At 48.3% G+C, this 12,063-nt stretch overlaps 1 protein-coding gene across 1 annotated transcript in view; it reads right to left on the bottom strand.

Annotated features, from left to right (window-relative positions):
• The window catches only part of LOC116972050 (caspase-6-like), a 36,703-nt gene extending 25,201 nt beyond the window's left edge, over nucleotides 1-11,502 (bottom strand). The window contains exon 1 of the mRNA XM_033019343.1: nucleotides 11,373-11,502. Coding sequence (XP_032875234.1) covers nucleotides 11,373-11,391 — 19 coding nt within the window. The 5' untranslated portion in view covers nucleotides 11,392-11,502. The remainder of the gene's footprint in view (nucleotides 1-11,372) is intronic.
• Nucleotides 11,503-12,063: the final 561 nt, after the last annotated feature.

The raw sequence follows: 12,063 nt of genomic DNA, 5'->3' as shown, positions 1-12,063 counted from the left end.
GGTATATTTTACAAGTTATTGACGTTTAAAAGTAAAAAAAAAAAAAATAGGGCCCCCACTTGCTGTCTTTACTAGACAGGCGTCACAAAGGACGCCTCACTGGTCCTCAGTGCGGCCTTTGCACAATTTCAGACCGCCATCTAATTTTCCCATCACAAAGGCGATCACAGACCCACGGGTAAGTTTCCTTCTATGTTAATTTCTGCCCCCTCCCCCCCTGACCCTGGGCTGGGGAGGTTGGAGCCGGTGTGGGGACTGGGGGTGGGGAGAGGCAGTGCGGGGTACCCTTGGCCTCTCCCATCTCCTCCCCAAGCTCCAGGACGCTCGCCCCCCCACCGACAGCCCCCATCTCAAGCCCTCCCCCTCCCCAGGACGCTCATCCCCCACCGACAGCCCCCATCTCAAGCCCTCCCCCTCCCCCGCTCCAGGACGCTCGCGAAAAAACGGGGCTGGTGGTGGTTTACATCGAGATCCTGTGGAGATGAGGAGATTGAGGGAGAGGAGGGCATAGGGAGGGAGAGGGAGGGGAGAGTGGGGGAGGTGAGGAGGGAGAGTGGGGGAGGAGGGGGGGGGGTAGAGGGAGAGAAGGGGTAGGGAGGGGAGAGGGGCTATGGAGGGAGGGAAGAAGTGACTGAGGGTAGGGGAAGGAGAGGGAGGGTGAAGAGGAGGAGGAGGGAGTGCTGGGGGATGAAGGGGAATGGAGGTGGATAGGGTTAGGAAGAGGGATGGCGAGGCACAGTTGGGGAGGGCTGCCATCACAACGGGGATCTCAGGCATCACAACAGGAACTCCTCAGCCGCGCCTGCATAGTTCGGGGCTATGGGTGAGTGGTGGAATATTGCGTTGGGGGAATGGAACCCAACGGGTCCCACTTGGTCTACTGCTAATTAAAAATAAAAAGCATATGGTTGGGGTCATAAAGACATCACCTTTAACCACAAGTGGGTGTTAAGACTCCCGAATGCAGGTACTTCAGAGCCGCGTAACATAATTCAAAAACCAGGTTCAAGTTCAAAAATAGTTTAAATTTTTCAATGGAACACAAAACCCAAACCTGATTCAAACACCCAGTCAGGGTGGACTAACAAACAATTAAACAGTGCTCCAGCCAGCCACGTAATGGGCCGTCGAACCGGAGACTCTAAAGCCTGCCTAAAGAGATATAACCCTCAAACAAAATACCCGAAAACACTAAGGTCAGCCCTTATCCGTCCCAATTCAATATTTGTTAACAAGTAATGGTGAAAGTACACAAAGTTCTATGCCATGTGGCCAGGCCTTCCTCAGCTCACACCAGCAGGCTGCTCACAAGTCAGGGTCTACGAAGAAGAGAGAGAATCCTGGGAAACTCTGGTATTTAAGCTTCAGATGAGTCACCCGTCACCTGACGCAGCTTGGCCAATCAGGTACAGGAGCCTTTTAACCCCTTGATTCCAGACTCACAGCCACGAGGCCTGTACTCGGGAGAGAAACAGAGAAAGGTAAGTACATAGCATTCACCAGGGGGGGAGCGCCTAACAGTGGGGTACAAGACTGGAGGATAGGAAATCTTGGTTTTTGAAGGGCCTGTTTCCACACTGTATCTCTAAACTAAACTAAAACTAGAATTTCCCTTCCATAAAACTCAGCAGAGATAGGACAGGTAAGGTTTATGGTAGGGAAATTTTAGTTTTAGATTAGTTTAGAGATACAGCGTGGAAACAGGCCCTTCAGCCCACCGGGTCCGCGTTCACCAGCGATCCCCGCATATTAACACTATCCTACACACACTAGGGACAATTTCTACATTTACCCGGCAATTAACCAACAAATGGAACGTCTTTGGAGTGTGGAAGGAAACCGAAGATCTCGGAGAAAACCCACGCAGGTCACGGGGAGAACGTACAAATTCCGTACAGACAGCACCCGTAGCACATTTATTTTTCACACAGAGTGTGGTGAATCTGTGGAATTCTCTGCCACAGAAAGGAGTTGAGGCCAGTTCATTGGCTATATTTAAGAGGGAGTTAGATGTGGCCCTTGTGGCTAAAGGGATCAGGGGGTATGGAGAGAAGGCAGGTACAGGATACTGAGATGGTCGATCAGCCATGATCATATTGAATGGCGGTGCAGGCTCGAAGGGCCGAATGGCCTACTCTTGCACCTATTTTCTATGTTTCTATAATGTTCCCGTTGTTGGGGGAGTCCAGAACCAGGGGCCACAGTTTAAGAATAAGGGGTAGGCCATTTAGAACGGAGATGAGGAAACACTTTTTCTCACCTAGAGAGTTGTGAATCTGTGGAATTCTCTGCCACAGAAGGCAGTGGAGGCCAATTCTCTGGATGCTTTCAAGAGAGAATTAGATAGGGCTTTTAAAGATAGCGGAGTCAGGGAATATGGTGAGAAGACAGGAACGTGGTACTGAATATGGATGATCAGCCATGATCACAATGAATGGCGCTGCTGGCTTGATGGGCCGAATGGCCTACACCTGCACCTATTGTCTATCGTCTATTGTCTATAATGGCCAGATGGGACTGGTGGGTGATGGATGGGAAACAAAATGGAGAGAAACTCGGTGGAGAAGTGAGTGTGTGTGGGAGAAAAACACCAGGGGTAAAGGGCCTGTCCCACTTTCCCCGAGTCCTCTGCCGAGTTGAAAGGACCTTAAAAAACCCCCCAAGATTTTTGTGATCTACGAACTCCTCCCGACTATCTTTTTACTCGTGAACTTTTTTGTCAAGCTGGAAAAGACGTCCCGACTTACCTGATTCCCCGAGTACCTACGGATGGCATAACGAGCCGCTACGATATATCTACGGACACCTACGGCCTCCTATGGACTTGCTACGGACATTCTCCGAGTTTGAATCAAGGGGAAAACTCGGGAGAATTCGTGAGTAACTTGGGAAAGTGGGACAGGCCCTTAAGGGTTACTTGAACATAGAAAATGTATTGTTCATACTGTTGTGTTGCACAAGAGATATTCATGTCATAAGTTCCAGTAGCAAAGCAAGACCATTCGGCCCATCAACTCTTCTCCACCATTCAATCATTGCTGTTCCATCTTTCCCTCTCAACCCCATTCTCCTGCCTTCACCCCATAATCCCTGATGCATGTACTTATCAACAATATATCTATCCCCACCTTAAGAAATATCCATTGACGGCCTCAACAGCTGTCTGTGGCAATGAATTCCACAAATTCACCACCCTCTGACTAAACAAATTCCTTCTCAACTCCTTTCTAAAGTTACGTCCTTTTATTCTGTGGCTGTGCCCTCTGGTCCCAGACTCTCCCACTAGTAGAAACATCCTCTCCACATCCACTCTATCCAGGACGTTCAATATTTGGTTAATTTTAATGTCTGCCCTCATCCTTCTGAATTCCAGCAAGTACAGGCCCAGTGCCGTCAAACGCTCATCATATGTTAATTGTTCTAATTGATACTGATACTTGCATTCGGCCTCTCAGCAGCAATGAAAAAGGCCAAAGGACAAGATTGTGTGGGAGTGGGAAGTAGAGTTAAAATTACAAACAAAAGTCCGTGGGGGCTGTTGCAGAGATAATGCAGATGTTTCACAAATGGGCAGTGGGCAGGTGCTATAGACCTGCACGGGAAGGTAGACGCTCCCTTGTCTCGGGCAGATGGGGCTCGTCACCCTGGGAAGGCAGTCCATCTACGAGAAGGAAAACTCTGATTTAAAACCTCCACTGCCTTGTGGCCATATCCAGTCATGGAAAAGGCTCCTGGAGTAAACCTCAAGAAAATCCAGAGTCGGAGCCCCTAAGGCAGTTCGTCGTTGTCTACAACCTCACTCTGGCAGCTCCTGCGATGGCGCTGGTGCCAAACTGTAACAGGTCTGCTGTTCCTTTGGATCGATCAGTGACGTGGAGAGGGGGGACGTGCTGCATGGGCAACAGCCTGTCCTCCATATGACATAGCCCAGGCTTGCATCCGACCACACATCACCTGCAAACTAGGATGCATTGTGTGGGCCTACTACTCCACAAATGATCACCATACATAGTCTATGTTTGCTTTCACTAATGTAGAAGAGGCCACATTGTGAGTATTGAAATCCAGTGAACAAGGATGGAAGGGGTGCAGGTGAAGTGAGTCTCTGCCTCACTGGTTAAATTCATGGGTAGTCATAGAATTAGTTATACAGTGTGGAAATAGGCCCTTCGGCCCAAATTGTCCATGCCCTCCAAGACCTATTTGCTTGCATTTGACCCATATCCTTCTAAATCTTTCCCATCCATGTTCCTGTCTGAATGTCTTGTAAACAATATCATTATACCCACCTACACCATTGCCAATGGTAGCACAATTTGTGTGTGAAATCATTTCCCCTCGGGTCCCATTTAAATCTTTCTCCTCTCACTTTAAATTACACCCGCTAGATTTAGACTCTTCTGCTCGGAGAGAAAAAAAAAATCAGAGACCATCCACCGTATATACACCTCTGATTTTATACACCTCTACAAAGTCACTCCTCAATGCTCTTCACTCCAGAAAACCCAGCCTATCTAGTTTCTACTTCGAACCCAAGCTTCCAGTCATGGTGTCATCCTCGTGAATCTTTTCTCCGATCTTGCTAGTTTAATGACATCCTTCCTGCAGATGGGTGACCAGTCTGTACGCAATGGTCCAAGTGTGCCTGTTCCTATTTGAAGGGGCTACTCCTCACATTCTGGTCACACTCCAGCCCCCGCACTTCTGATATTTGGGCAACTGGCGTGGACGGGGTAGGTCAGTCGGGGGATCTTTTGGTCAATATGCTGCTGGGTCTGGCCAAGCTGGCCATTCATGGGTCAAGGCAGTGGGCAACTGAGTGCTTCACTCCGGTCCCTCTTTCTGGCTTTTGTCTGTGACCCGGGAGTCCCTAGAGAGGGAGCACGTGGTGTCCACGGGCACCATGGCCCCTTGTTGGGACCGCTGGGCACCGCAGATGCTCGAGTGCTTATTAGAAGAACGTAACAACGTTTTTGTTTGTATATGTACTTATATGTATATTCCTTATTTTAGATAGATGTCTCCTTAGAGTAGTGTTTTCACTGTCATTTTATACCATTAAATAACCTACAACTTCTGGTTGCTCACCCTCCAATTTCAGAATGTTCTGTGCTCACTCAGAGACACCCTGGCATCTAGGAGGCAAAGCTTTGTTTCAGGTCAAGTCAACAACAATGCCTGTCTGTGCCTTTGACTACAGAATCCCCTTCACTACTGCTCAGGTAGACTTTGCCCTATCCCGAGTTACAGCAGAGTCAATTGTAGTGCCACTAATTAGACTGTTGTTGCTGTTTACCCTTGAGAGACAATTCCCCTGCAACAGTATCCAAACACGTATGTGTAAGAAAGAAATGCAGATGCTGGTTTTAATCGAAGGTAGACACACAATGCTGGAGTAACTCAAGCGGGTGAGGCAGCATCTCTGGAGAGAAGGAATGGGCGATGTTTCAGGTCGAGACCCTTCTGCAGACTGATGTCAGGGGAGTGGGCGGAACAAAGATAGAATGTAGTCGGAGACAGTAAGACTAGTGGGAGAACTAGGAAGGGGATGAGGGAGAAACCAACGACGATCTGAAATTGGAGAAGTCAACATTCATACCGCTGGGGTGTAAACTACCCAAGCAAAATATGAGTTGTTGTTCCTCCAATTTGCGCTGGGCCTCACTGACAATGGAGGAGGCCCAGGACAGAAAGGTAAGATTGGGAATGGGAGGGGGAGTTGAAGTGCTGAGCCACTGGGAGATCAGGTAGGTTAAGACGGAATCAGCAGAGGTGTTCAGCGAAACGATCGCCGAGCCTGCTCTTGGTCTCGCCGATGTAGAGAAGTTGACACCTGGAACAGTGGATACAGTAGATGAGGTTGGAGGAGGTGCAAGTGAACCTCTGCCTCACCTGGAAAGACTGTTTGGGTCCTTGGATGTAGTTAAGGGGGGAGGTAAAGGGACAGGTGTTGCATCTCCTGCGGTTGCAGGGGAAAGTACCTGGGGAAGGGGTGGTTTGGGTGGGAAGGGACGAGTTGACCAGGGAGTTTTGGAGGGAACGGTTTGTAGTAGATGTCGGTCAATAGTCTGTTTCCTGTGATGGGGATGGTGAGATCTAGAAGCGGTAGGGAGATGTCGGTGATGGTCCAGGTGAATTTGAGTGCCAGATGGAAATTAGTGGTGAAGTTGATGAAGTCAGTGAGTTCTGCATGGGTGCAGGGGGTAGCACCAATGCAGTCGTCAATGTAGCGGAGGTAGAGGTTGGGGATTGCCTGTTCCAGGCGTACACTGGCCCTATCCCCGAACTCTACCTCCACTAAATTGACGACTGCATCGGTGCTATCTCCTGCACCCATGCAAAACTCACAGACTTCATCAACGTCACCACTAATTTCCATCCGGCAATATCAACTATGTCACAATGAAACATTGAGAGCAATTCTGGTCACAACACTATAGGAATGACGTGATTCTGGTACACTGAGTCACTTTTCTCCCCATTTTAAATCAGTGCTGAACAATTTTTAAACGTCATTTATATTCAGCATTTCCCCTTTCCTTTGTTGTATTTACAATTGCCAACTTTCTATGATTGTCCTAGTGTCCTAAACGGTTGGGAATGATCTACATTGTGAGCTAGTAAATGGTGCAAAGTGCTGGAGTAACTCAAATTGACAGGCAGCATCTCTGAAGAACATGGATAAGTGATGTTTCAGGTTAGGACCGTTCTTCAGACTGGTCCCGATCCGAAAACATCATCTATCCAAGTTATCCAGAGATGCTGCCTGACTTGCTGAGTTAGTCCAGCACTTTGTGTCTATTTTTGTAAACCAGCATCTGCAGTTCCTTGTTTCTACATGATTGTAAAATACCTAGATGAGATATCATGGGGCGCATCTTGTTTATCTGCAACAGTTCCATCAATTTGTGTAAAAAAAGAGGATGGAAAAGACAAATTGACAAGATGAGAGTTGAACTGCACACTTTCCTTGTGGGCCTGGCCCACTAGAGCGATTTTTCAGGTGACTGTCATGTCGTAGCAGGTCGCTGAAAAACTGGCGACTGGAACGGCGACTGTCAGAGTGGAACACATACACACATCACTTCCTTCACCGGCCAGTTATGCAGGCGGGGGACAGGGCAAGCGGGGGGGGGGGAGCGCTGTCTGAGTGAAATTCACACGGTGCAAAGCCAATGTGATACAGACACACACCGCGATGAACAGGAAGGTTGGCGCTGTAATTAAGACGGTGAAAGCACAGTGTACGGGAAGGGTCACTTTAGTCCTTTAAAAGAGGGGGAGTGACAGGGTGGGAAGAGGGAGTGGAGACAACTTTTAAGAAGCCAGAGATTCACGGCTGTGAAGTTCGGCGGACATTAACATTACCGGTCGGTTATCCTTGGTTCTGAAAACTACTGTTTATGTTTTTTTTCCCAATAAGCCAAAGAAATTCACCGGTTAGCACCGGCTGCAACCTACGAGAACCTTTGACCTCCTGGCAACCCACTAGGACCTCCTGGCGACCCACCTACGGCACGAGAATTCTCACTACTCTTCATGGCGGCTTCATTCTGGTCGCCGCTAATTTCTGAAATTGTTGAAAAATTCACGGCGACCATAATGAGGCCGCGACCAGTACCCAGAATGCGGGAACTCCTCACGACCATGAAGTCGACTCCCCAGGCAACCACCCGCGAACATGTGGCGAATATGAGGCGAGCGCAGAGTCTCCTGCAGTCGCCTAAGTGGGACAGGCCCATTAGGGTAACATAATATCTCATAATAACACTCATGCCTTTTACACATATCGCCACATCAGCTCTGGGGCATGCACTGCTTTGTCATGTACACTTGTTTTAGTATTTATCTGCCTCAAATACTTTAAATAGCTTTTGAAAATAAATCCCAACAAAGCAGCAACTAATACTTATGTTTCCTTTAACCTGAACAATTGCAGCAGAAAATATTACTTTCCATTTCGCTCAATAAATGAAACGAAATATTGACTAATTCGACCTTCTGTCTCAATTCTAATTTAGATATTCAAAACAATTCAATTATTATTGGATCTGATAGGTGGGCAGAATGATCATCTTATTGTGCCTTCAAGAGGGCGGACGCAGTAGAGCTACTGCCTTACAGCGCCGGAGTCCCGGGTTCGATCCTGACGACGGGTGCTGTCTGTACGGAGTTTGTACGTTCTCCCCGTGACCGTGTGGGTTTTCTCCGAGATCTTCGGTTCCCTCCCACACTTCAAAGACGTACATGTATGTAGGTTAATTGGCTTGGTATAAGTGTAAATTGGCCCTAGTGTGTGTAGGATAGTGTTAATGTGTGTGGATCGCTGGTCGGTGCGGACTCGGTGGGCCGAAGGACCTGTTTTCACGCTATACCTCTAAGCTAAACTAAACGAAACAGGGAAGATTCACAAGGAGGTTGCCAGGACTTGAGGGCCTGAGCTATAGGGAGAGGCTGGGGAGGCTAGGAGTTTATTCCTTGGAGTGTAGGAGGTTGAGGGGTGATCTTATAGGTGTATAAAATCACGAGGGGAATAGATTGGGCAAATGTATAGTCTTTTATCCAGAGTAGGGGAATCAAGAACCAGAGGACATAACTTTTAATTGAGAGGGGAAAGATTTCATAGAAACCCGAGGAGCAACATTTGAACATAAAGAAGGCCAAGGGCCTGTTTACATGCTGTATGACTCTAAATATAATTTTATGTATTCAATTATAAATCATCCGAACATAAAAAAAGTGGGGTACATTCCGGATCAATTATGGACAGAACAAGTGAGAAAGCTCTCACACGTGTCTCCTCGGAACCCCGCAGCTCCGCCCTTGCTCCTCCTCGTCACAACAGGGACAGAGAGAGTCCCCCTAGTTCTCATCTTTCAACCCGCCAGCCATCGTATACAACACATAATCCTCTGACACTTCCGCCACCTCCAACGGGATCCCACTACCAGCCACATCTTCCCATCTACAACCCTTTCCGCCTTCCACTGAGACCGTTCCCTCCGCAACTCCCTGCTTAACTCATCCCTTCCCACCCAAACCACCGGGTACTTTCCCCTGCAACCACAACACCCGTCCCTACACCTTCTCCCTCAACTCTGTCCAGGGACCCCGACAGTCCATTCAGGTGAGGCAGCGGTTCACTTGCACCTCCTCCAACCTCATCTACTGTATCCGTTGTTCAAGATGTGGATTCTCATACATCGCCAAGACCAAATATAGACCGGGCGATCGTTTCACTGAACACCTTCGACCCTTCGGCCTACCTGGTCTCCCAGTTGCCAAACACTTTAATTCTCCTTCCCATTCCCACAGTGACCCTTCGGTCCTAGGCCTCCACCATTGTCAGAGTGAGGCCCAACGCAAATTGGAGGAACACATTTCATTTGGGCAGCTTACAACACTGTGGTATAAAAATGGATTTCTCTAACTTCAAGTAACCCCTGCAGCTGCATTCCCGCTCTCTCCATCCCTACCCACCCAAGTTGTACCAGCTTCAAAGTCGTCTTGTTGAGTCTCATTGTCTGTAACTCATTTTCACCTAGCACACAGCTAACAATGTTTCCTTTATCACTGTTACTTTTTTGCATATCTATCATTCATTTGTTCTATATCTCTCTATATCATCGTCTATATTTCCCGTTTCCCTTTCCCCTGACTCGGTCTGAAGACGGGCCTCGACCCGGAACGTCACCTATTGCTTTTCTCCAAAGATGCTGCCTGTCCCGCTGAGTTAATCCAGCATTTTGTGTCCATCTCAAGTCAAGTCAAGTCAAGTTTATTTGTCACATACACATACGAGATGTGCAGTGAAATGAAAAGTAGCAATGCTCGCGGACTTTGTGCAAAAAGACAAACAAACCAAACAAACCAAACAAACTACAAACAGAATGTAACAGAATCACATATTCTTTTTCATATTAAATATTGTGGGCGGAAGGAAAAAGGGAAAAAAAACAGCAATTTTTAAAATTCTTCGGTGTAAACCAGCATCTGCTGTTCCTTCCTCCACAAAACACTTGCATTAACTGGTCAGCATATTATTAATTTGCTGCAAAGATACATTTGTTTGGTGTCTTAGATTTACAGTACCCGTAGCAGTGGCCATCAATTGGAGTTCCAGCCTTCCCTCGTTACACAGTGATTGCTGTGGGCAGTGGGAGGCGGTTGAGGATGATGTGTTTGAATGTGTTTCAAAGCTTTGTTCACTGATAATACACAGTGATGCTCCCATCACTGAGGAAGATGAGGAAGGACATTCTTGCTATTGAGGGAGTGCAGCGTAGGTTTACAAGGTTAATTCCCGGGATGGCGGGCCTGTCATGTTGATAGATTGGAGTGAGTGGGCTTGTATTCACTGGAATTTAGAGGGATGAGAGGGTATCTTATTGAAACATATCATATTATAAAGTGTTTGGACACACTAGAGGCAGGAAACATGTTCCCAATGTTGGGGGAGTCCAGAACCAGGGGCCACAGTTTAAGAATAAGGGGTAAGCCATTTAGAACGGAGATGAGGGAAACACTTTTTCACAAAGAGAGTTGTGAGTGTGTGGAATTCTCTGCCTCAGAGGGCGGTGGAGGCAGGCTCTCTGGAATGCTTTCAAGAGAGAGTTAGATAGAGCTCTTAGGGATAGCGGAGTAAAGGATATGGGGAGAAGGAAGGAACGGGGTACTGATTGTAGATGATCAGCCATGATCACATTGAATGTCGGTGCTGGCTCGAAGGGCCGAACGGCCTACTCCTGCACCTGTTGTCTATCAGGATGGGGCAAGGCTGGGGTGGGGGGGGGGCGCATTTGAAGGCAGTCCTTTGTTTGGATAGACCCAGGTGGGGAGGCGTGCCTTGCCCGGTCTCCCGAGTGATCATGTTGTTTTTTGTCTGGTGCCTACAATAACCCGCAGGAAGAATTCAGCGGCTCAGGCTGCACACAGGTGGAGGCAAAGGGGCCAGTGGATGTTCAGACTGAGACATATTGTGCCGCAAAATAACATATCAACTATGTCCAAAGGTTACTGAGGAGGGCAAATAGACACAAAAATGCTGGAGTAACTCAGCGGGACAAGGCTGCATCTCTGGAGAGAAGGAATGGGTGGCGTTTCGGGTCGAGACCCTTCTTCAGACATAGGAACAATCCAGATAGTCCACCACTCCACCCATTGCCCAAGTTCTTTCCTTTCAGTAGCCTTTTGAATGTGCAAAAAGAAAAACGTTTGTTTCTTTTGCCAAACAACTTCACTGTGTGTCCGGCGTTACTCCAGCATTTTTGTGTGTCTGCCTTCGGTGTGAACCACACAAAATAGCCGCTGTTACTTGTCCCCGGTGAATGAACCCAGCCGCCCCCAGATGCTACAAGGGATCTCACCCTCACCTTTGGTCGCGTCTGCCATGATTCCAAGCCGGGACTCGGTGCCTCTCCGCTCCCTTCACCTGCACAGTTCACACTACACACACTTGTCCTTTGTCCCAGTCGGAGAAGCCACTTCCAGGGACGCCGAGGTTCTGCCCCCACCCACCTCTTCTCCCCGCCTCTCTGGCAACAATTGGCCCACTGGTTGTCAGTCAGCAAGACAGACACACAATGCTGGAGTAACTCAAGAGAGAGTTAGATTGAGCTCTTACACGGGAGGGCTGGTCCCCCGACGCAATATTCCACCTCTCCACCAATTCCAATATTGGTGGCCAGTGGGGTGGGGGGCTTTCTGGAGAGCTGGTATGTGTGTTGTTGGCTGCAGGGACTACTGGGCTCCAGAGGGCTGGTATGGACATTGTGGGCCAAATGGATTCTTGGGGTGGCCGCTCGGTCCCTCAAGCCTGATGTGCTGGCAGCTCACTCGCGGCTGGTGGGCTGGCAGTTGACTCACGGCTATTCCTTGAAATTCCATTTCAAGCAGAGTGCAAGGCCACCAAATTCAAATCCATTTTCCTACCATTTCAAGCAGGGTGCAAGGCCGCCAAATTCAAATGCAATTTCTTACCTCTTCGAGCAGGATGCAAGGCCACCAAATTCAAGTGCAGTTTCATACCACTTCAAGCAGGGTGCAAGGCAACCAAATTCAAAT

The sequence above is a fragment of the Amblyraja radiata genome, chromosome 1 (assembly GCF_010909765.2).
Source record: "Amblyraja radiata isolate CabotCenter1 chromosome 1, sAmbRad1.1.pri, whole genome shotgun sequence".
In the NCBI taxonomy this organism is placed as follows: Eukaryota; Metazoa; Chordata; class Chondrichthyes; order Rajiformes; family Rajidae; genus Amblyraja; species Amblyraja radiata.
Note: the sequence above shows the minus strand (reverse complement) of the source record. Positions and strands in the feature narration are given on the sequence as shown.